Source organism: Varanus komodoensis, unplaced genomic scaffold (assembly GCF_004798865.1).
Source record: "Varanus komodoensis strain SLA01 unplaced genomic scaffold, ASM479886v1 scaffold43, whole genome shotgun sequence".
Classification (NCBI taxonomy): domain Eukaryota; kingdom Metazoa; phylum Chordata; class Lepidosauria; order Squamata; family Varanidae; genus Varanus; species Varanus komodoensis.
In genome coordinates, this window is record NW_025335985.1 from 6,367,902 (window position 1) to 6,393,730 (window position 25,829).

Sequence of the window (25,829 nt, forward strand, 5' to 3'; positions counted from 1 at the left end):
CCATGGAGACTTGAACTGCAATGCCCCAAATGGGACACAATCTCTGGTGGACGTCTCACCAAAACAGCATGCGGGGCGCCCTTGCAGCTTGCCCGGCTGGTGCAGCCCGGATAAGCCAGATTAGCCTCTGCATCCACCACTCCGTGCTGCAGGGTTACCTTTAGCCTCTGGGCGGTGGAAGGCCGAGACCAAAACCAACCTAATCAGACCCAGCTCTGGCTCTTGGCAAGAGCCAGGAAGTAGTGGTGCCTGGCCATGCCCCCCTCCATCTTCTCCAGAGGCTCGGGACAAATGCCCTGAAGCTTTGCAAATCCTTATTTAAGGCAGGCGCCTGGGGGGAGAAACAAGCAATTGTGATGCAAACCAAGGAAGAGGATGGGAGGCCGCTGAGATGGTGGAACAAGAGGAAGTGGGCAGGCCTCCTCCTTTTGGTCAAACTGGGACTGTGATTGTTTGGGAGGGATTCACTGCTGAAGTGCCAAGGGTGGGACCATCCTCTCCTCCTCGGAACACTTGCCCAGGACAAGCATCACTGGAAGAGGGACCACTCGAGCCAGCCAGCCGCAGGGATGAGCCTGCACGCCCACAGTTCCGCCTCCTCGTGCAAGACAGGTGTGGGACAAGGTGCACGTGAACCTGCAGGATTTTCTGTACTTATGGCAAACGTTTCTCTCTGGTCCTGCCTCGGCTCGCTGAGTTCTGGGGGCCCACCTGTATGGCAAGAAGGGACTGGAATCTGGCAGCACAGTAACGGAGGTTTGCTTTCCTCCAACTATGGACATGAAATGAAATGAAGCCAACTCGATGCACATTCAGGGTACCATGGACCTTAAATCGGGCCGAGCGGGGGTGGGGGGATTTACCGCTCTTCTGCAGGAAGCAAATATCTGGAGTCAGCCATCCTGTGTTTGCACATGACTCTTCCCAGCAGCATTAATCGCCCTGATAGGCTGCCTTCTTCTCCGGCAAGGAACCCAAGGCAGCTCCCACAGTCCCCTCCTCTTCTCCCACAATATCCTCACAACATCGCTGCAAAGGAGACTCTCAGCCTAACCTGGCCCCTGAGATTGGCCCAAAATGCCCCCAGAGAGCTTCCTGATTGAGGGGAGACCAGAACCTGGTCCTCCCCAATCCCTGCCCTACCCTCTAACCACTGTACAACACTGCTCCTCATACTTCTTATTATGTTATCTTTTAAATTAACAGCGTCTTCTCTTGTCCGGCCCTGTTTTTATCTGCTGTTGCCTTTTTTTGGGCTGTTCCTTCTGTTTTATCAGCATTACGTGTGGCCTTGAGAAGATTTTAATCTCGATCTAGCCCCTTTTGAAAACCATCTGGGCTAGTGGCCACAGCCCAGTCCTGCGCGCCAAGCCTGTGTGTGAACGAGCGACGCGCCTGCCCAGTCTGCCGCGGAGCCGCTGCAGCGCGCCCAAGAGCGCTCGCTACCTGGTCCGCGCCATCACGTTGTTCTTCTTGGGCTGTTGGTTGACGGGGCTTCCCAGGTTGCCATTTTTCAGCGACCCCTTACGAGCCAGCTCTCTCTGTTTCTCTGCAGAAAAAGGCAGACATAAGCACATGGTTCAGAGAGAAGCCGAATCATTACCTTGCATGGGCAGCCAAAAGCAGCGCGCTCCTTCTTTTCAAAGAGGGCTGGGAGAAGGTGCGGCGCCCTCAACCTCCTTCTGCCTCGCCTGAGGCACTGCAACCCAAGAATCCCACGTTTTGAAGACAAAAGATACTCAGCCCTGGTGTGCTCTGGGCCTGGACCACTCTGTCCGAAACCTAACACAGGAATGGGACATTTCAGTACTTCTGAACATCCCCAGACCCTGCATCTTTGGGACTCCTTTGCAACACTCCCGCCTCGGCAGTTTCCAAACAGAACTGATGATTAAGGTTTCTCGAGATTAGTTTTCTGCTCTCCCCATTTGTTTTGCCTGATACCGTGGAGGTTAGGATAGCATTATTATGAATTACACGAGTTCGTGTTTATTTGCAAGCTACCTTGGGACAGAAATACTTTAAATAAATATAATTACCCGTCATGCAGCCTATTCTGCTTATCGCATCCCAAGGACGCTTGCGAGCATGCCTGAGTGAAGCTGCGCGTGCAACACCAGCGCGTGCAGATGATCTAGAGGGGTTCTGAATACGCGTTGCTTTACCAATGCAGCAATCGGTGGTGTTTTTCAGATGACATTTCACCGTTTCGTTTTATAAGCTTCCACAAACACACCCGATGGACTGCCATTTTGGAGACTGCACATTCGTCCCTGGCATGCAAGCAGCTACAAGGGAGTGGCACGCCTGGCAAAGCATTCCTGCACTCACGATGCCGTGTGAGTGCTCGATTTCACAGCGGCAGGATGACGGAGGTGAAAGGAAGGGCAGCGCAAGGCTCTGGGGAATTCAAACCCCTTTCGCTCACCTCCACAGAAACAGGGCTACAGAGTCCACAGCAGTTTCCCTGATCTGCGCTTTTGCTTTTCACTCAGAGAAAAAGCGCAGTCCCCGTCACCTCTGCCTCATGCCGCAGGGTTGCCCTGGGAGAAGCGTGCACTTCACGATGCCCGCCAGCCGAGGAAAACCATTGCGGTTGTAGGAAGTGCGTCTACAAACCTGCCGCCAGCCTGGACTTCACCCGTGTCACACTGTGTAAGAATGAGTCCCCCTGCGCGCCTCCCCCACTACTCAAGAAGGCGCTGTCATCCTTAGAGAACAGTGAGGGATTTAATTCCCCTTGAACAACAAGCCAGTGAAGACCAGAGTAATGTGGCGGGTGGTGGGCGTCTCTGCCTGCAAGGTGGGGGAGGACTGACCTTGCAAAGATACCCAGGGAGGCAGGGATGTTCTGCACCTGCCCCATCTCTGCCAGGGTGGGGGAGAGGGTGTTGAGCTAGGGGGTGTCACAACAGGAGCTTCAGGCCCGAGTTTCCATTTCCCCCAAAGGGACCAGTGGCAGCCACTCAGTTACATGGAACTAACGGGAGACCACTGGCGGCTTTACGGATGAAAATAAGTTACTATAGAGTTAAATAATTTATAGACTGTAAGTTCAATGTTCACAACATGGTAGGCGGGTGAACAAGATCCAACCTCCAAACCCCAGAAGGCTCTGAAGGGCAGAAGACACACATCATGACCGTGTTACACTTTTACAAGGGAAACCTGTTGAAATTGATGCTATCGTTTCTCAGATGCGCTTCGGCTGGAAAGTTCTTGTAGCGGCAGATATACATGGCTCAGCATGGAACCAGAGTCCAGTACCCAAACTAGCATGGCCCAGGACACGGGGAGGGCGGGAGGGGAAGCTCTGAAAGCCTCTTCTGTTCTCGCCTGTAAGTTCTGAATGGAGACGTTGCATTCCAGCACCAAAGGAGTGATTCTCATTTTGATTTCCCTTCAGCTTATGGGAAATGACCCCCACTATGCATCCCCCCCCCCCCGAGGAGCACTCTCCACCTGAATACTGGGCTACATGGACCATGCAGACAGGGGCTGATTTAGATGCAGCCTCTAAATACAACCTCCACATGGCTACCTGGCAGGCCAAAATATAGCAGGTGAGGCAGTGGAGTGGCCACACTGGCCGGACACTCAAGACGTCACTCGCCTTGCTGTTTATCTCGAGTACATTCGGTCGCGCCGTTGGGCTTTTCAGCCCCCGAACGGAGTGGCTGGTGGGAGCCAAGTCTGCCCAGCACTGTGCAAGTCTTAAAGCGCTTGCTACTGCTGTGCTCCCCCAGCACATTCCAACAGATCTGGTGGGATCGAGAAGGGAACATTTCCTTCGCAGGACACCCGTGGGGAGAAAGGCCGGTGCGCCAGTTATTTTCCGAAAGGCTGATGAGTCAGGTTATGCTTCTTGAGAAGAAATTGCAAGCTCCTTCTCGTGCGCTTCTGAGGAACCAGATCAACAAACTGGTATTTAGGGGAATTATGCTGCTCCAGTCTTCTGCAGGGTCCTCACTGCTTTTATCACTTCAGAGGCCAGATCCAAACAGTTCCCCTCCGTTCTTGAAGTGAGATAAAAAACCAGAGGCACCTGGGAAGAAGAGCTGCAGCTCCAGAGATTACGTCCTTGGACGTAACCCAGGAAGCACAACATTCAAATATTAAACCTCACATGTACCTTCGGAAAGCAAACACGGGTTGCAGCAATCCCTTCGGCCTTTTCTTCCACTATTCAGGCAATCATTTCCAAAGGACTGTGAAAACTGTGGTGGCAAGTATGGTGGGAACAATTAATGGACAAGCTGAGCCAGGTCTCCGGAGGTGAAGGACAGCTGCCTTCACCCAGAAGTCCCTGCTTGAGGTCCGGGCTTTCCTTGGAAATGTAATCCCAGATCTAATTTTCAGTAGCACTTTTAATGAATACCCTGTAAGAGGAAAGTGAATGTCAGCCCAGGGGATTCAATAAAAGAGCAGGCTTGCCATGATAATTAATCTTCTTTAGAGCAGGCGACACTTTTAAGGTGCGGGAAGTGAAAGCTGACACTGGAAAGCCTGCCCTTGACATGATGAGCCAAGCGTTACAAAGCTCCCCGGCCACCACCTGGGAAGGGCTGCACTGTCTCAGCACGTGCGAGAAATCGAGCTGGAGGCATCGCAAGTGCCAAGGAGGCGACTCCGTTTGAGCACAAGACCCTTGAAGAGGCAGAGCACTTAGGACAGGGGGTTTCTGCTTAACTCTTGGCGCAAAGCTACTAAGCTGCACCCGCCATTCTCGGTTGCAGGATGGCTTGCTGTGGATGGATCGCCATTAACACCTGAGGAATGGAAGGGGATGCTTCACCTGACGGAGGGGGGCGGGGGGGGGGGTACAGTCGGAAGAGCCAAGCAGGCTGTGGCCACAATGTGAAGCAGGGAGGCCAAGAAGCCGCGGGTTGTGCTTTCAGCCAGCCACCCCCAAACGGGGAAGCCTGAACCAGGCGGTCCAGGCAGGATGCGCACGGTGGCCCCGAACATACTCCAGGCGCTCCTCCCCCACGACCCACAGTGCAGGCACAGGCGGCATCAGGATGGGGGGGTCCACTCCCTCTGCCCACGAGAGGGGGCAGTTTTAGGAGTAGCATGTGGCTAACCAACAGCAACCGAAAGGAACAGAAGCTGTTAGAAGAGAAGGGCAATCCAGGGAAGAGAGCTGTGCCCGTGCAGTCAGAGGATGCAGCGGAGGACGAGGCGAGGGGACCAAGAGCGGCTGCTTCAGGACAAGCACCAGGAGCAAGGACTGAGATGACTTCCAGAGTCCTTTAGAAGGAGCCATTTGCCACAGCGCCTGACCAGCCAGTTGCCCTGCCACAGAATCGGCTGGGAACGCTGGGGTCCTGGCGGCGCTGGGCGGAAGGCCCTGGCTAGCAGCCCCGTGCATTCAAGAGCTGGGTAAGGACGCAGAGACCCGCTGTCCGGGGGCCGGACCCTCAGTCCGCCTGGCTCGGTATTCTCTGCACTGCACCGACTGGCACTGGTGGCTCACCAGGGCTGCGGGCAGGGCCCCGGGACAGCCTGCGTGGGAAAGCACCCCGTGGCCCCGGCCCTTCGGGTCAAGGGCACCGTGAGCAGCTAAGCCCCTCTCCCACGGAGGCCAGCCGTGGAGCTGCGCAAGCATGGCAGGGTGACGAAAGCTCCCTTCGGAGGGGGAGCGTTATGGATTGGATCCAGACCTGGTCGCATGTAGAGCAGACTCACGAAAATGCTCGAGACGGAAGTTAGCCAGGGGACAAAATCCACAGCTCTGCTGCTCTGAAGATAGCCAGGACTTGATTAGAGCCCCCTTCCCAACCACTGCGGTCCCTTTATGTGGCACAGGCTTGCCCCATCTGGCCCCCGCCAGCTGTTTGGCGTTCTCTTCCCAGCAGCCACTGTTTGGGAACACTGGGAACGAGAGCTTAGCACATCTGGAGGGCAGCAGATGGGGGGGACTGGTGTAGCGTAAAGGCCAGAGACCAACCACCTGAGGGATGTGGAACTGCAGGGGGGAGGAGGCGATTCCCTCCCCCGTCACGGATCCATCCATCAAGGTCTGAGACCATCAAAGCATCACCACAAGGCCATTATCTTTAATGCTGGAACCGTGTCACATTCTGAAGGGGCCGTGATGAGTGTTTCCTTCCCGTATTTCCTCTTCCAGTCAGCCGAGCAATTTGGTGCCTCTGACTGATCAATAACATTAGACAGATGAGACACCAGTGCGGCTGCTGCACGACATGTGAATGTCAGTCTGTGCTGTCTCCTCACTACTTCCCCAAGCACCCCCCACCCCCGGACAACAAAGCACACAGCCTTTAAAAAGAGCAAGGCCCGTTCATTAACCTCGGGGCAGCCTGGGCTGACACCAGCCCTGCCCCGGGGAAATTATATGCCGAAGCAGCTCCCAGCTAGGCAATCCAGGGCCCTTGCCAGCATCACGGCTTTCAAGATGCTAGCAAGTGAAAACAGCTCCTGTTGGGGTGTGGGGTTGGGAGTTCAGTGATCATATTCATCCCATGCAATTCTCCCAAATGCATACATTTCCCCAAAATTTAATTATGGCTCCCCAGCAAGCGATTTCCAATTTTAGCACATCAATGCTGAAAGGCCGTCACATTTCGCCTCTCCACGGGGATGCCATGCAGGGTTGCTGTTTCCCTGCTGAGGCTGCTGGCATTTCCGATCAACTCCCTTCCTCGTGGCTGATCAGCTGGGCAGCGGGGGAAGCGGGCGGCAGGCAGCCCGGCAGGCAGCCAAGGGCTCCGTGAAGTCTGCAGGGGGCCTGCACGCGAGAGAGACAATCAACGCTCTTTAAACGTGGCCCTAGAACAAGCACGTAAGAGAACGATCAAGGAATGAAAATCATCCGCACGAGAAAGGGAAGTGAGAGATGAGAAAAATCTAAAAGCCATGAGAACAAGTGATTAACATAGAAACAGAGCAAGTCAGAAGGGGCCTCCCAGACCATCTAGTCTGACCCCTGGCTCCAGCTGGCTCTGCTCACAACATGCCCACCATGTGGAAGTCCAGCCTATCCTTGAACACCCGCACCGATGGGGCCTCAACCACCTCCTGGGGAAGCCCATTCCACCCTCTCGGGGTCCCAACTGTCAGGAAGTGCTTCCTGGCATCCAAACGAAACCTTGGCTCCCTGAGCTTTGCTCCGTTCTGCCTTCCTCTGCAGGGGAGAACAGGTCTCTACCCATCTCCATGTGACACCCGCTCACACACCTGTATGTCACCAGCATATCCCCTCTGAGTCTCCTCTTCTCCAGGCTGAAGAGACCCAGTTCCCTCAGTCTCGCCTCATACGGCTTCCCCTGCAAACCGGCCTCCAACCTTGTGGCCCTACGCTGCACTGAGTCAAACCTGGCTATATCCTTCCTGTAATGAGGGGCCCAAAACTGAGCACAATACTCCAGTTGCGGGCGCACCAGAGTCATGTAGAGTGGCAGCAATACCTCTCTCGATCCAGAAGCCACACTTCTGGCTATGCAACCAAGGGTGGCGTTTGCCCTCTTGACCACCGCATCACACGGCTGGCTCGTGTTCAGCCTGCAGACTAGCACCCCGATTAAGATACTGACAGGAATGGAGAAGTCCCGAATTGAAAGTGTCCTGCTCTGAGTTCACGAAGTGGCCTTAACCACTGGTCTTGGGCCCAGGTCTGCAGGTGGGGATAATACCGAACTCCCTTCCTAGGGCTGTCCGTAAATTACTGAGATAATGTGTGCAAAGCAGTTTGAAGATGGATGTGCTACATAAAACCGAAGCCGTTGCTGGACTAGAACAAACACACTTTTGACAAGAGGTATCATTTTAATTTGTCGTGTCATCTGAGCTGATCATCAGACTATCATATGGCATTGAGTAAAGGTGACTAGAAGTCGGCGGGGTCATTCTGCCCAGACGCAGAAACCTTATTACACAATTTGTGCACTTTGGGGGATGTTGCTCGGCCCCCAGAAGCCTGCTGCTCGACAAAACGCCTTTCGCTTCCTCCTGACTCCTGACTCTGCCTGACTCTGTTTTCACTGCTAGACAGTATTGACTTCCTGCTTGCATCTGCTGAGGCGAGTCCTCGCGCCCCTCGACCATCAACAACGCTGTGACTCCCCGCAGGAAGAAAGAAATTTCCGAGCAGAAGGAAAGGTGACAGGGCTTCAAAGCAACTCGCCACACAAACAAGCCTTAAAGGAGGCTGCAGAAAAATGCACAGGTGCTCAAGCAAGCAGTGTAAGATTAACGGGAAGGCTAACGATGACTGCCATGCCACATTATTCATTCCACGTATTCACAGGCTGCTTCTGGGGCTGCACACTCATGAAGCAATGAGCAAAGACCAATGATGTAACATTGGTTGTGTGCACAGTTTCTAAAAGGAGAACTGTTGTGAATCACCAAGTTATTCACAAGGGGCTGCAGTAAAGAGGTACGGTTCTAGGCTAATTTGGCTAATAAGTGGCTAATCTGCCAATGCTAACCACAATAACTCGGTAATAAGTTACTGTTTCCTGGACATGTTCTGGTGCTGAATTTCTTGTGCACATTAACTTCATTTAAGCTTCATTTTTTACATTTGCAGTTTTTTGACCTTCCTTGAGGGGTCCCCAATAAACAGCCCTGCAGCATGACTCTTAACAGCCATCCTTTACGAGGAAGCCAAAGTAGAGCAATTCCAGACTTCCAGAAGAGAGATAAGGGGGCGTCACCCACACTGATTTCAGGAACATTTACAATGTTTAGCCTTTAGGATTGCACCCTTGCTCTGTATTACTGCCACTCTACATGACTCTGGTACGCCCACAACTGGAGTACTGTGCTCAGTCTTGGGCCCCTCATTACAGAAAGGATATAGCCAGGTTGGAGTCCATGCAGCATAGGGCCACAAGGTTGGTGGCCGGTTTGCAGGGGATGCCGTATGAGGCGAGACTGAGGGAACCGGGTCTCTTCAGCCTGGAGAAGAGGAGACTCGGAGGGGATCTGTTGGCAACATACAGGCATGTGAGGGGGTGTCACATGGAGGTGGGTAGAGACCTGTTCTCCCCTGCAGAGGAAGGCAGAACGGAGCAAAGCTCAGGGAGCCAAGGTTTCGTTTGGATGCCAGGAAGCACTTCCTGACAGTCGGGACCCCGAGGGTGTGGAATGGGCTTCCTCGGGAGGTGGTGGAGGCCCCATCGGTGTGGGTGCTCAAGGATGGGCTGGCCATGCACATGGTGGGCATGTCGTGAGCGGAGCCGGCTGGTGCCGGGGTCAGACTAGATGGCCCGGGAGGCCCCTTCTGACTCGCTCTGCTTCCGTGTTTCTAACTCCCCCTCACCCCACTGCTCCGTTTGCTCTCTCTACTATGCAGGGACATGGGATCAGCTAAGGAATCTCTTCATCCCTTCTGTTCCAGTGCAGTTGCTTAGGTGCCTTCTGGTCTCTTTGCCAAGGCCTTCACAGGTAAGTGGCCAAACTGGAGAGCCTCCACACGGAGAGAGCTCCAAATCTCCTGCAGAGATGCACGAACCTTACCTAGTTTCACTTGCAACGGGGATGGTTTGTAATTCATAGCTACAGACTCTCCCTCCCTCGTGTCGCAGTCTCTGTCAGAGATGGAGGCTGCCGTTGGGTCCTGTGAAAGAGAAATAAAACCATCAGGCATGTTTGGACAAGGGCATCTGTCACACCACTTAAGATTTCCCCGTCCTCTAAATCACAGCTGGGGCAGCTCCTGGGCACCTGTGTTTGGTGGGGCAGGAAAACCAAGCTTGATTCATATTCTGGAGATGGGAGTTAAGTACATCTTACGTTCAATGTCCACGAGGGATAACCCAGGCAACGCCAAACAGAGCACCAGAGGCTCAGCAGTAGTTTTGCACTGTGGGTCAGGAGGTGAAAGGCAGCCCGTGCTGGCCAATGCTAAACCCATTAACCTGGGAACGCAGGTGCAGCTTGTACAGGCTGCTCTGGTATTTTTGCTTTCGTTCCTAGGAAACAACTTCTAGACTGAATGGACTGATGTTGCTGTTAAGCCAGGAAGGCGATGACTTAGTGAGCAACCAACATGCATAGCCAGCATTGGGCTCGAGCTACCTGGAACGTCTCCTGTGCAAAACCCACTAAAATGAACGGCCACACTGTAGCCGCTAAGGCAGATTTAAAAAAAAAAATCTTATGTTTAAGACTCTTTCAGCTCCAAAATTATCTTGAAGGGTGGAGAGGCAGCATTCATTCCCTTAGGCCAACTGCACAAAGTCTTGGGGGTTGTGAATTGCCTGAAAATCCTCTAAAACATGCTGGCAATTCACACAATCCCATTGCTAATTAAGTGCTTAAGAACTTGCAGAGCTAAAGGCAACTCTGACATTGAGCTTAATTCCATACAAACATGTGAAGGGATCCCTACCTTCAAAAGCTTGGTCTGACAGGGGAAAGTTTCCCCATGATTTGGATCTGGGATAATCATGCAAAACACAGACTGTTTGTTTTTTAATTCCTGGACTGATTTTCCATTCCTTCACCTGCTCCCTTCCTGCATTCAAAATTCCTCTATGTGATGTTGCAATACCTCAGAGAATGGGCTTTGTAACTGGCTCAAACAACCCACTGCTATAGCTTCATACAGAACGACAATGATCCCAATTTCAAAACTCAGCTACAACCTAAGGGTTCTCTTGCTGGGTTGTCCATGGTGTATAACTGCAAAGTTAATCCACAAGTCTGATTTCACACATAACAAACCAGGATTCAACAACTCATTTGCAGGGTTGTTGTTATATGCGACCCAGAGCATAACAGTTCCTGCACTGATGTCTAATTCATAATAGTTCCGGTATACCGCTAAAGCAGTGGTGATGCATGGGTACCCCAAATTAGGACCATCATTGGAATACGAAGTACTTCCTGACACTTAGGTCCCCAAGGGTACGAAATGGGCTTCCGTGGCAGATGGTTGACACCCCACTGGCGAGGGTGCTCAAGGACAGGCTGGACATGCACATGGTGGGCATGTCATGAGCAGAGCCGGCTGCAGTCAGGGGTCAGACTAGATGGCCCGGGAGATCCCATCAGACTTGCTCTGGTTCCATGTTTCTAAGAAGCACCTGCTCTCCTCTAATCCAAAACAAGAGGGAAAACTTCCGAGATTTATTGTTCCTGTCCAAGCATACATTTTATCCTAGAAATACATTACTAAGAATAGTTCATTAGCTGGACGGCACTGTAAAAGCTTGTGCAAGGAAATAGTCTTGAGGAGGAGGAGGAGGACTGGCTAAGGGAAAATAGGACAGAAAATAGTGATAATCAGATATGATAGAGGAGATCCACAATTCATATTCCTACAGATGGGGAAAAAAGCAGCACCTGCCCCGGGGGGTGAGGACAGCGGCTGAACTGGGACCCTAACACTTCTGCACAGGGATTTCAACCCTTCCCGAGTGACCTATCACAGATTAAAATCCCTCTGATGATATTTGTCCCATTGGATAAAAAAGTACTTGGGGAACTGTTCTGACTGGGAAAACCCATGGGAAAAGACCAGACCACTGTTGTACACTGCAGTCCCAAGCTGACTCCCCTCCGGTGCCTGCCATGGAAACTTCTAACATTTATTAATAAATGTATGAGGTGCCTCTTGGACCAAAGAACCTTGCCCCACCTGGAGATTTACAAGAATAGTTCTCATACCCTGTCTAGTTGTGCCAGAAATAGCAAATGCGAGATGATAAGTGCAGATTTATGTAGCTGCGTTGTTCCATTAGAAAAAAGTCACAAAGTCACTGCAGACTAATCACTTAATTAGCATCAACCAAAATGCCATCAAGTAGGGAGCCAGCTTGCAAATTCTCCAGTGCTTATTCAAGCTGGGTATTAATAATTAGAAAGCAGATAGGGTGGAGAAGAGGAAAAATAGCAGGGCAGTTTTTAACTACCCTAAGATGGTGTGTACAAAGCGTTACGAGATTTAGTTGGGCTTAATTATACGAGGTACATTCTCCCATATATATATATATATATATATAGAGAGAGAGAGAGAGAGAGAGAGAGAGAGAGAGAGAGAGAGAGAGAGTCACTTGGATCACTGATCAGAACACACTGAGTTCTGGCTAGCAAATGTAGGGACCTACTGCTTTTGAACCACTGCAGTTCTTCAAAATCCGGCAGCATGTGTCCCCGTAAGTCACGGGGGACAGGCCTTGGAGGGATTCACCATTAACAGCTTCCAGTGCTTAGACATCGGGTCTTCATAATCAGAAAAGCGCTGAGGCATAGGCACGAGTACTTAAGCTGCCAGCTCCATAGGAACATAATTTTTAGGGTTCTTCTCTAGACAGTAACTCCCTCCTCTTTCAAGTTTTAACACTGCAAATGTTTTAAGCTTATATATTTCTAGGGCGGATTCCCTTTAGGGATCGTCACTGCACACTACTAAGCTGCCAATCCTGCAACTAAAGGTGAGTGCAAGATGGCAGGAACAGCTACAGAACATCAAAAGGGGACAGAATGGATTGAACAGGCTGCGTGCAATGTAAAAACAGCAAACTGCGGACATAGATGACCAGCTCCCATTTAAATGTCTTCTGCATTATAATCCAGAGTCTGAAACATTTGCAGATCTATTTTTATTACAACATTTTATGTAACAGCAGGTAGAAATACAGGAACTGTCATAATGTTTCTGTAATTCTGAGAGTCAAGGTCGCATAGTGGTTAAAATGTAGGACTGAGAACCTGGGAGATTCAGTTCCAGTCCCTGCTTGACCATGAAGCTCATGGGGTGATTCGGGGTCAGCCGTGAACTCTCCGCTTAACCTATCTTGTAAGGCTGTTGTAAGGGTAAAATGGACAGTAGGAAGAGGGTTAAATTACCTTTGGGCCTTGCAAGGGGAAAAAAGGTAGGCCAGAAATATAATAAATAACTATAAAACAGAAAATAGGATGAGCACCCCTAAATGATGAAAACTGGAAATTTAAAGTCCTATACTATAGCATATGGTACCCTGCAGATTTGTGCCTTTTACTTTTCCACATCTGGTTGTGTTGCAACTCGGAACTGAAAAGGATCCACTTGGCATTCACAAGGTGCTCAGCTTCTGTGATGGTGCAAAATATTTTTTATTGTGGCACGAAAGTGAAGCAAACAAAACGAACTGGCACTTGCTGGTTGCGTAAGCGCCCATCCCTTCGCCGCGGCACGCCTCAGGAACGTCTCTCTAGAAGCCAGCTTCGACAGCTGAGTGGAGTCCCCCTGTCAGCAATCCCAATGCCACATGATCGGAGCTTCAAAACACCTGTTTGTGGAAAGTCTCTTGGAGGGCATGTTTAAACAAACAGCATCATGTCGACCAAGTAGCCTTTGAAACAACTCTGAGTTTAACTTGTGCAGAAGCGCCCGCCATGATGGGGTGATAAAAGAGAATACCCCAAACAGCAGCATGAGCATCCCCCAGAGCACTGCTAAAGGCCAGGGAGGACAAGAGCATCAGAGTCCAACCTCACCTTTCCATCCCCACATGCTTGTCCACTGCTGCTTATGGGGATGGAAAGGCTGCGCAGGCCAGGAATGGAATTCCCTGCATTGCATTTCTCTGGCATCAATATGTTCCAGCACAGTCCGATGTACGTGAACCTAAAGGTTAATTGAGAGCACCAGAAAAACCAAACCACCAAGGAGTGACTCTTTCTAGATTCTGTCGAAAGAGCTATTCAGTAAGCCATTCTGATGAGTCACAAGCAATGGGGCAGGATGCAAGAAATGGAAGCCAATTTGGTTTAAACAAAAACCCATTACTGAAAACTCATAGTTGAAAACAGGAATCTCTAGGAATTGATACCATAAAGCCTCAAAAAGATGAAACAGATGAATGCGCTGTTTGACTTTGCGGCTTCAGAACTGAGGAAGCTGATCTGAAGAGGATTCGTCTGTTCTTCCAATTTTCCTGTTGCTCTCTCCTATCTTTGATGCCTAGACCCTACCTAGAAAATTGTGGCTCAACTCAAGGCACAGAATATTCTGCTCTGTCCTACAACCATGTCAATAATGCAATGATATATTCTTTATTTTTTTCTTTACAACAATATTTAAAAGCTATTTTTCTGAGTACGGTTCACTCCACACTGAAGTTACTAGAAAAAAAAAATCACTATCCTCAGAATTAAACTGGGCAGAGCACAAGGCACCTGCTGTCCAGCCCCATTTTTCTTCTACACTGACTAAGGACAAGAATTAAAGTATAATTAAGGAGAATTTAAAAATGGGAAAAAGAGGCAAGAGCCTCTGTAATCCCAGTGCTTATTCCTCCACTCCATTTTCATCATGTCGCTACCAAGTTACTGCGAAGGTGCCAGGGCCCCCGAAGCCACGCTATAGATGCACCACTTTCTATCCTGTCCTATCAGTGACCACCTGAAAATTCCCCCAGCGTGTCGTGCCACGCCATCTCGCCTCTACCTGAAGGACGGAGGAAGCAGGGATGCAAGGCAGGGCACAGTACGCAGTAACCTCCCCGCACCCAGGTCCAGGCCAGCCTTCTGCAACGGGGCGCCCTCCAGACGTTTGGGAACTGGGATCGCCACCCTTCCGAGATGGTGCCGGGAAGGCTAGTCTAGATCAGGATTGCGGCGCCTGCCACCTTCAAGATGTTGCTGCTCTGACCCTCATCTCCCCGCTGCGGCCTGCCTGGGGCCAGACTTGCCATCTTTTTGGCACCAGGTTAAGATGGCCCCCATGCTGGAAAAATCGACTTGGTTCCCAGGGGCCTGAGGGGACCATCCAGGTGATCCTTTCTCCTTTACTGTACATTTTCCCAGCTATTTTAAATTCATTTTAATGTTGTTTTGTCTTTGTGATACTTGTAGTGTATTTTTTTTCTTTTTTGCACTTTCGTACACCGCCCAAAGAGAAGCGATGGTCGGTTTGAAAACAAAACTGATATATGAATACATAAAAGTAATGCCATCCATTAGGATGAAATGCAAAGGATATGACTCAGTCACAGCACTGCCTAGAGAAACTCACTGACCCAGTAAGGAGGGCACTGGGCATCGAAGCAAGTAGGAAGGGATGAAGTCAGGATGCGAGCAGCACCCATGGAACAACTGTCACCCAGATGCAAGAGGGAAACTACTGGCGAAAGAAACCCATATTAAAGCCCTTCTGGAGTTTGCAAAAAGGCTTTTGCGATCCCTAGCAAACCTGTGGGAAAAGGTTCTTTGGTCTGACGAGGCCAAACGCAACTCTTTGGTCTCACTGCAAAACATGCAGCGTGCGGCAAAGCCAACAGTGCTCAATGGCCTGGTAATGCCCTCGCCATGGTGAAGTGCAGCAGTGGCACCATCATGCAGTGGGGATGCTTTTCCACAGCAGAGACTAAGGAACTAGTCAGGACTGAGGGCAAGATGGGCGGAAGCCCCTTTCAGTCTGCAGGGGACCTGGGGCTACTACAGAGATGTGCCTCCCAGCAGAATGATGACCTCAGAAACAATGCCCAAGAAACACCAGTCTGGTCTCGAAATAAGACGCTGAAAGTCTTAGAATGGCTCCTCCTCAATCGGATGGAGAATCTCCGGCAAGATTTAAACGCTGCTGTTCACCAAGGATCCCCCACTCAACGCCGCAGGTGGGCCAGGAATAGATGGGCGGAAACGGCAGTATCCAGGTGCACAAAGCTGGCAGAGACTCAAGAAGCCTGCCAGCCACAAAGTGCTGCCTCATTCTGGGGCAGTGGTGGAATATTTATGCAGCCAACAAGGGACAGCTCCTTTTGTTCACTCAACTTCGTGCCACGATAAAAAGACTTTGCATCTTCGGTGTTGAGTATCTTCTACTCATAAAGTGGTAACAATGCTAATTAAATCCATGTCATTTCCAGGATGTAGCAGAACAAAATGTGGAAATGTCAAAAGGAGGTGCGTACTTCGGCAAGGCACAACAGAACTTCCTTCTGAGCAAGACTGCATTTTAAGTATGTTCTCCCATCTTTTCCCATCCTTTCCTGAGTTCACTGCCTGTCATAAATTCCTGTATTACTAAACAGTAAGGTGATGTCTGGCCTAAATCAAGTCATTAACCATGCAAATTAAAGCAAGCATTCCAAGAAGGGTGGCAGGGTAGCAATAAACTATTTAAAACAACTCACTGAAGCCTTTTCCACAAAGCCTTTGATTGGTGCTTTAAAAATGCATTTAAACTGCACACATTTCCTCTCTCTTGAGCTGCACAGTCCAAGTCCTTCACAAGCTCGGCACACACAGGGCTGAACAGTGTATTCTAGCCAGAAACATCCTCTACGATAGGAACAAATTGCTGCTACAGCACCTGAGTGGTCAGAAAAGCCCGGTTCAGGTCACAGGATTCCTCAAAGCCTGGTTTGGAGGATCAGGAACAAGCAGAGGAGCGCTTCTAGTGTGCTGCTTCCAAGGGGATAAGGCTGTGTTCCCTGCTGCCTCCATGAGATTAGAAGAAAATCCAAGGCAGAGGGTACTGATGGTGATAACCACATTAGCAGTGGCCATTTACAACTGCAAGCATGGTTGATAAGCAAACTGACTGCTAGGTAAGCCAATTAGTACTGCAATTAACACAGAATAATGCATGTTATTCTGATTTAAGGCTCAGGTGACAAAATTCTGAATTAACCCTTTGATGAATTCCAGCTCATTGGACTCATTCTCTGGGCTCAGATTTCTTTCTGTCAGACACACGTACACACTCCCCTTGAGGTTCCTCTGGTGGAGAAGAGTTAATTTTATGTCTGTGCTGACTGATAATTCTTTGGACACTGTACAGCAACACACACAGTATGAGATGCAGGCAACAATAAAACATTGTAGAAATTGCCACGTGAAATTTGAAAACCAAATTCAAAATAAATGCAAAAAGCTACAGTATCTTATACAAATGAAATCATGACCTGTTTAAGCAGTGAACCTAAGCCCGAATAAAACAGCCAACTATTTAAATTCCTTGTGGTAGAGAACAGTCTTAACCTTGTGCCAAAAAGATATTAAAGTTGGCACCAGGCAGGTCTCACTGGGGAGCCTGTTCCAAAGCTGGGGCGCCACCATGGAAAAGGCCCCGTTGCCGCCGCCTGAGCCTTCCTTGAGGCCAGCGATCAAGAAGCAGGCCCCAGATCTTGATCGCAGTTGTTGGCCAGCTGCAGTTGGGAGAGTCTCTCAGGGCTGGAGCGGCTTTGGTGGCCAGAAGCAGAACCCCCCCCCCCCCCACGATGGGTCCCAGGTCCTGCTGGAGTCTCCAGAGGAGCATGGCTGGAACCCTGAAGAGCCAGCCCTCCCCTCTGCAGCTGGCCTCTGCAACACAGCTGGACCTGCCTCCAGCAGCGCCTGCAGCTCGCCTGGCCCAAACCTGCCGGACCGCACATGCCCTGCCCTGCCGTCCTGCCTCCAGGCCCCTGGGCCTCCTTTTGTTCTCTTTGCTTGTCCTTGACCCTGTCTATGATGTGTCTTGATAATGCACTCTTGCTTCCTGACCTTGGACTGTCCTGCGATTATGACTTGGGGTTGCCATTAAACCTTGCTTGTGGGCTTTCAGACCGTCTTGCCTCAGGTTCTGCTGCCCTGGGGCCTCGGGCTTGTCTCTGGCCATCCACCCAGGCCCGACAGGGGCTCTCCATCAGGTACTGTGGCCCCAGGACTTTATAAAGCCGGCACCTTGAACTGGCCCCGGAAGCAGACGGGCAGCCAAAGCAAGCAGGCCAGAACTGGTGCTGAACGTTCAGACTGCCTGGTCCCCACTATTAGTCTGGCTCCTGCATTTTGCACCAGCTGTGCCTTCCTAAGTTGAACAGGAGGAATAGCACTGTGTGTCATCAGCTTCTTGACAGCGCCCCCAACCCCAGATGCTCTGCAGTTGCATGCAGATGCTAAAGAGCATGGGGACAAGGCCTGGGGAACCCCTTCAGCGAGAGTTCAAGGGGCACAGCCAAGTTCCTGGAGTCCTTCAGGAAGGGGCACAGCCAAGTTCCACAGCCTTCTGGAGGCAGCGATCCAAGCGAACCACTGCAGCGCAGTGCCCCTTACTCCCGACTCAGCCAACTACTTCGGTCGATGGTAGTGAAAGCTGCTGAGAAATCCAGGAGTAGCAGCATCTTGAACTCAGCTCGCATGGCCAATGGTCAGGCACATTGGGCATCGTAGGTCAAACTATCTGGGGAGGCTGCTTTTGGAAAATAATCAGTCTTGTGGTGCAGAGGGTTAAACCGCTGAGCTGGTTGATCAAAAGGTCGGCAGTTCGAATCCCGCAGACGGGGTGAGCTCCCCTCTGCCCCAGCTCCTGCCAACCTTGCAGTTCAAAAGCATGCAAATGCAAGTCGATAAAAAGGTACCACTTCGGTGGGAAGGTAACTGTGAGACAAACCAAACGCTCCCTCGGCTAGGAAACGGAGATGAGCACCACCCCCAAAAGCCAGATGTCATGGGGAAACCTTTACACCTTTGTTCCTCAAGTTATTTTATACATAACTCAATTTGTTCATAAGGTTATCATAATTAAACCTAACTCAACTTGTAATATTCTGAATAAATTTTACTTTTAAATTAATGTACTGAGCACAACCATTTTAAGAGTAACCCAAGATACAGAAATTTTAGGTTCTTATTTAATGTCTGACCATCTGAAGCATCCCAGAGGCCAGAAGAAGGAAGAATGGAGGAGGACATCTGCTCCTGTTTGTAAGGAAGTCCAGGGCAACTCCTAAACCATCTGCTGTTTGGGGCATGTTGCTTAGGGAATTCTGAGTTGAACAAAAAGCTACCAATATTTTATTTAGCTGGGAAAGTCTCAGCTTAGGAATAGTAAGCAGCCATATTTAAGCAATGCAACCTCTTGTCTGAAGAGGGGTATTCATGTGCACATTGATGGAAATTATTTAGCATCTTATTTTTGGTTAATTAGAAAGCAGCTCTCCAGTGGTGAAGTGAATCATATAACGACACCACAGGAATCAGGTTACCAAGTTTCTTTTACATAGAATTCAGTTTAATGGCAGCAGTTAAAGTGTTCTGCAGCTGAGGTAGCATTCCCTAGTGGAAAAATTTAATTGAAAACCTTATTAAAAACAGTGGCAGTGAGTTCTATAGGTTCAAGCCTCAAAATTATTTTTTTAAGAACTGTAGGTGGGTGTATCCACATGTTGTTCCATTGCATCTGATAAAAGTGATAGAATAATCTTCGTTTTTTGCACATGTGGATTTTTAAAAAAATATTTTAGGTTATGAAACTGACCCACACCATACAAATTACAAATGGAATTTAAGTTAAAGCTATATTAATTGACTGCTACCGCATCTAACCAAAACAAGCCCAGAAACACAGGATTCTGTAGGGGGGGGGACCCCAAACTGTCATGTTGCACATTTTCTTCCATATTATACTATGGTGATTCAGGTAATGTTGTGAAGCTGAGCATGACTTGGAGCACCCCTAAATGTATATCAACCAAAGATGCATTAGAGCAATGATCTTAATAAGGAAATAATTATTCTGGTTATCTTACAAAGAGGATTAAAAAAAATCCCCATGGCTTCATTATTTCCAGACATTTTATACCTCTAATCTTTCTGTAAAAATATTATAACTTTCAGAAATAATTTCAGGAGGGTAAAGTTGGGTAAGAATATATAAACACCTTGTCTTAAATTCTAAAATATTCCATAATCCAAAGCTGTCCAATTCTTTGGAATAAAAACAAAAATGATCATGTTTGATGATCAAATCCTTAATTTTTCATCCCCCCCCCCCCCAAGGCCCTCACTTCTCTACCTCCATCTGTTCTTTTTCGGCTTTATATCACCATTTTACTGGTACAAACTAACAAGCATTATTGCCAGAGCCTTAAGCCTGGCTTTGCACTACTGGGGCTTTAATCATTTGGGAGGGCTGCCAAATCTGACAGTAGGAAGGGGAAAAAATCTACAAGCTCCAGCTCTGTCCCTTAAAATCCAGGAAGCCAAGTAGATGTTTAGCAGTTCATTAGGGCATCTGCAGAAGTCATTGAGGATGCTTTGATCCGAGCCTTTACAGCAAAGCAATGCCATCCAAAAAAACCCACGGGCTTTGGATTAAGACGTTGTCACATCCCTTAGCAAGTCAGGAAGCCTATGTGCCATGTCAACACACTGACCTTGAAAAGGGATAAGCTCCTGGCCCTTCTGGAACATTTCACATTGCATAAGAGTTGTGTGGCTCATGTCAGTACTTGGGGAGACGAAACCAGTGGATATTGCTTGGGTTCTCATACGGTTACCGGCAACAATGGCACAGGCAGGTAACTGTTGGCAACTGTTCCAACACAGACATGGCATAAACGAAGCACGGTTCTTGGCAGGGTTGGGTCAATTACTCAGAAGCAAAGAGCTCGTGAGAACAGAAAGGAAGGCTGGGTTTAGTCTGGGAGGATCAGTTGCTCACTAGAGTACGACAGTGGACCTTTGAAATCCAGTCATCCAAAGAAGAAATGTAGCACGGTATCAGGCATGCTGTCTGGAAAGGATCTCATAAGCCCGCGGCCTGGAGAGCAGCACTGAAGCGAGAGCTAGCAAAACATGAAAAAGCAGCGGTGGCTTTTCGGTCCATGAAAACTCCCCAATCCCTATTACCTTCAAAGCAGGCCAGCTCAAAGGTCACCAAATGAGCACGCTTTGGAGAGTAAATTAGAACAGAACGTCCCAAGAAAGGCACAAGGTCACCAACGCCCCAGGCAGCATCCCCTCCGAGCACTTCACTGTCTCAGACTCACTTCTCCCCTCCTAACAGAAGCAGGCCTCCATTTTCCAAGAAAGCCGGTGGCTTACGCCAGTGCATGGGCGCCGACTTTGCTGGGGTCGTGTCTTAGGGCTGCCACGGCTCATCCGTCTCAGAAGCGGCTAATGGGAGCAGGCAGCTGTGCGCGGGCCGAGCAGAAGCTGCCACCTTCATTACACGGACGCATGTTGGACTGCAACCTTAAGTCCTCCGAACCGGGAAGCTGCAAGCCTTTTTAAAACCAGGCAGGGCGGGCATGAAATGTCAGAGGAAGTCAGTCAACGCGGCCGTCCGTCCTACAGCGCAGATCCACAGGCCCTCTGGGCCCCTGTGAAGACCACACGCCCTTCCCTCCAGGGACAATCCTGCAACAGGTGGGGCTCACCAACTGGCACTAAAAGCTTTGTGCTAAAACTTGCTGGCATGTTTGGCCTCAGGCCACCGGCAGAATAGTCTCCCCCCATTTCTGAAGCAGAATTTGTCCTGCTGTCCAAATGCTACAGTTCAACACCGCACACAAGCAGCCCCCACGCTCTGCCAAATGAGATCAGTCCTAGCCCTTCATTTGCCGTAGCAAAACGTGTGACTTGCGTATCCAGCAGATTTGACCCACCAATAAAATAAAACTTTGACCCAGAAAATGCTTGGAAGTAGGGTGGATAAAAATCAAACCAAAAAAAGAACCAGATTTTTTGTTAAATGTATTTTTAAAAATTAAATGCTTTTTGAGGGAAAATCTATCTAAAGAGTTTTCTGTTTAAAATACATTATAGTCCAAAGGCTATTCATCATGAAATAAGGATTAGATTTTAATTATGTAGCATGAGGCTATATATTAATGCAGTATTTAAGTTTTTCCATTTATAATGTCATGTTCTTCCAGAAGTTTCTTTAAAATTATTGGGCAATTTTTCCACCTGGAAGCTATTATCACAGATGCTTGGTTTTACAGTTCTCAAGACAGTGAGTTTGTGTCTGCAGCGATCCCATGCCTCATCTTTACAGCAGAAATGTTATGGAATAAACACACAGAGTTGAGATGACCACCTTAATCTCAGGAGAAGATGACATTAATCTCATTGTTCCTTTGCAAATCTATATACACAGAATCAACCCTTTACCTCTTAAGGACTCCATTTCCAAATATAGATATAGACATATAGATATAATCAATGAATAGAAGATTGTTGGGAGTGGAATAGAACTGGGCAAGAAGCTAAGTGTGAGAAGAAAGGGGCAAGCAGGAAAAATGAAAGTGAGCAGAGTACTCCACAAGCCTTTGGAACTTTTTGTGTATAACCTGAGGTTTATCATATTATTCTTTCCCTGGAGGAAAAAACTTATAATGGCAACAGCCTGTAAAAGAGAATCAGTTTTGTAATATTTTGATGAAGTTCCCCTACCTACAGGTAAGGCAGCCATGTGTTCAAATTATGTAGAAACCAGATCATTAAGTAATCAAATCCACCTGCTTGAATGCTATAAAGGGTGTTTTTGTTTTTAACCGCAATTACAGCTACAGCGCATTCTCCTCTTTCCTGCCCCATTGAGCCTTTGGGATTCCCAAGGAGCTCCTCCTCCTGAGATGGGGACCCAAACTGTATCAAACACTGTTCTGGCTAGATGCTACACTGCAGGCATCTTTGCCTTTATAAGATAAGAAGTGGCTGCACTGTCTCACATTCTCATTGTTTCAGAAAGCAATTAATCTATAATTAGCACAAGTCACTCTTCCAGGGCAGGCTTTATAGATGCTCTGAAACCTTAATGGGCCAGCGCCCCACCCTAGAGCTGGGCCATCTGCAGCGTTTCCTGGTGCTCCGGTGTCCATGGCTCATTTGTGCTGCATTTCAACACAGGTTTTTGTGGACTGCAGAGGCGAAAAGTAGAGGTGTGTGGCTCAGCACTTCAGCAGGGGAAAGGAAGGCAACCTGGATGCAGCTTGGCAGGGACCCCATCCCCCAACCCTTTCCCAGCCTTCCAAAGCCATGGACACCAATTTCCTACGCAGGGGGGCTCCACCCTTGCCAGCCATGATTTAGAAACCCAAGCAACTTTTGAGATCATACCAAGTGCCCTGTCCTGCTTGGGGTCTTTCTCAGTTTCTAGCAGTTTGTTGCCTCCCAGTTCCCTGGTCTTATACCAGACTGCCTCCCATCCCCTTGTGGAAGTGGGAAAAGCCCACTGCAAGCCACAAGCAAGGAAGGGCTTTCGCAATCATCTCACGATCTCAACATTCACAAATGGCTTCAGGTTGATGAGCTTCAATTCTTGACCAAGATCAGTTTTTTCCTAATATGAACTGAAGGAGAACTAAAACTTGCCTTGCCTTGGGACCCCTGGTGCTCTCTACTCCTTGTGGGATAGCTATTCTGAGCAGTTTCCTACCAAATGGAAAAGTCAGCAGTGGTGGGGGAGGCATTCCCTCATTAGTAAAATGCTGAGCTTGTCAAACAAAGCTATACTGGCCTTCTCAATGCAGTGCTGAAAAAGGTGCACAACAGATTAATACAGGAATGTTCCATTTAATATTTCTTCACACGTCCTAAATGAAAAACCACAAAGCTAAGTTCTCAGCATGATTATTCATTTACAACACCAGCACCCCTCTTTCTACTGGAAATGAGAGGGGGACAATCCGTCTCCTGTAGCAACACCATCTAGCTCAGATGGCTAGAGTAATTAATATCAATACATTCCTGCATCTAAATTTACAGGTTGGTTGGGCACAAGCATAATATTTAGGGCTCAGAACTCAGGCTGGCAGATCTCGTGCTGGTATTTACACAGAATTATTGGATTTCGTTTACTCTGGTAAGCCACATCTTCGGCTCCTCAGCATAACTGCACACGCAGGATCACTGTAATGCATTCTACATGGGGATGCCTTTGAAGGCAGTCTGGAGAGTTCAACTGGTCCAAGTCAGGGCTGCACGTCTGGTGTCGAGCATCAGTTCCCAAGCCCATATAACACCTTTCTATATAAATTACACTGCTTGCCCACTGAAGCCTCGGCTCAATCTGAATTGCTTGTTTTAACAAATAAAGCGTAAACAGCTTGGGACCTGGTTACCTGAAGGCCTGCCTACTGAGATCGGGGCATGAGATCCTTCTTAAAGAACCATCCCTAGAGAAGTGAGAGGGGATGGCGATGAGGAGGAGGTCCTTTTCAGTGGCCGCCCCCTCACTTTTGGAATGGGCTTCCTAGTGAGTCCTGCCAGGCACCATCGTTACTTTCATCTTGGCGCCAAGCAAAAACTGTCCTTTTCTGTAGGTATTTTGAATGTGATTTTAACAACTTGCTTGTAAGATTCTGTTCTACCAGCAACTGGGTCCCCTCCCCCGCCACCAGAAATTTTGGTGTTCAGTTCAGATGTAATTAAATTGGTCTTGTTTCTTGTTGTTTGCTGCTTAAAGATCCCTGTTGGGTTATTCAGTGGCCTAATGGATGGATGGATGGATGGCTGAATGGCTTGTTTTTGGATACCCCCTCCACTAGTTTTGCTCATCTTGTGCATGGCTCATGCCGTTTTGGTTAGAAAAGGACCTGTATTCAAAGAATGAGCTCACTACTCATATATAGGATTGCAATAAATATTTTCTTTAGTCAATCAAAATAGGAAACCTGAGTGAATAGCTTAGTCAATATGTATTAGCAAAAGGACACGTGACTTTTAAAGAAGTCTGAAAAGCTTGCATTTTTTGTTTTTCTCTAAAGGAAATAGGATTCCAAAGGAAAAACAGTTTTCATCATGGAAAATCCAGGCTGTCTGCTATTAAGCAACCAACAGCAGTTTCCTGAACAGAGAGGAGCCCTTTGAAGCTACCATACAAGCCAAATTCAATTTGCCTTTTCTTATCTGCTGGCATTCAAAGAGAAGGGTCAGCAGTCACTTTGAAATTTCACTCCTAGCTTACCCTCATTAGAGGGGGAGTGCTGATCAAGTGGTATGCGAATATTTGGCTGTACAAAATGGACGCCATCCCAGTTGTCTATCGGGCGGATGCAGATTGCACAAGATGCTCCTTCCTGACGGAGGAGAGGAATCATCATCAACAACAAAAATCTTTCAGCTTATTTTATTGGCACAACCACAGCTTCACTTAGGGTTTCGCTACTGAACATTTATTGTGTGCTCGTGATCCTGCACTCATGGAAATTTGCATGACTTGGAAATTCTCCCATGTTTACCAGCCATTTTTGCAGCTTCTTTAGAGGGAGGGAAGTCAGCCATTGAATTTCAAACATGGAACAAACCATTTGATTGCCTTGTCTTTATGAATCATTGTAATCTGCTGAGAAAGCTTTGGCTATGGGGTGCTACAGAAATAAAAACAACACTAATTGAATATATACAAAGGCAGAGAAAAGCAAAGCCCAGGGGAAAAACCAAGTCTAAAGGTCTACTCTTCCTCTCACAAAGACCACGGCAGTTAAACACCTCATGAAGTGAGGTGCTCTAACTTCTCCACTGGGAGGTAACTCATCACTTCACAGGATCTTAGCTGACCTCTCTTCTTTCTCCCCAAATCACTGGCCCTATTATTAGGCAGAGTGAAACTGTGATAGACACACCAGCTCACGTGCAGCCTCAGGCCACAAAATGTCTGGAGGTGGCCCACTCACAAAATAAAAGCCAAAACAGAGCTTATTGCTCACCGAGGAACTTTGGTGGGCGCAAAACCTTGGTGGTATTACTGTATTTTATTCTTTGTACTGCTGCTAGGTTCTACCTTGGCTTTTACCTCTATCGTATAACATAGTCTTAAATTTGTACGGCATATCCTACGCTGCAGCTTACGATTTTAATTGTTGTAAAACACCCAGAGAGCTTTGGCTCTTAAACAATACAGAAATGAAATTATTAAAGTAGTGACAGTCATTCTGGCCTCCCCAGGGAAAGGCTGGAACAGCAGTGCATGCTTTAGTGCAGGAGAGAGAAGTCACGGGGGGAGGCACCGTGGTGGTCTGCGAATGTATGGGGTGCTGTCATGCAGAATGTGGCGCAACCTGGAGATCAAGGATACAACCAACGGGTGGAACCTGCAGGGACGCAAATCTGGGGCAACCTTGAGAAGGCACTGCGCAACGGTAACTCCGGGTCAACACTGGAAC

The 25,829-nt window shown here is 48.7% G+C and overlaps 1 protein-coding gene across 2 annotated transcripts in view; it reads right to left on the reverse strand.

Annotated features, from left to right (window-relative positions):
- The window catches only part of FAM219A (family with sequence similarity 219 member A), a 55,414-nt gene that overhangs the window by 13,290 nt on the left and 16,295 nt on the right, over nucleotides 1-25,829 (reverse strand). For both annotated transcript variants that reach the window (XM_044443922.1, XM_044443921.1), the window contains exons 2-3: nucleotides 9,487-9,586; nucleotides 1,447-1,549 (exon numbers count right to left, since the gene is read on the reverse strand). In XM_044443922.1, coding sequence (XP_044299857.1) covers nucleotides 1,447-1,549; nucleotides 9,487-9,586 — 203 coding nt within the window. The remainder of the gene's footprint in view (nucleotides 1-1,446; nucleotides 1,550-9,486; nucleotides 9,587-25,829) is intronic.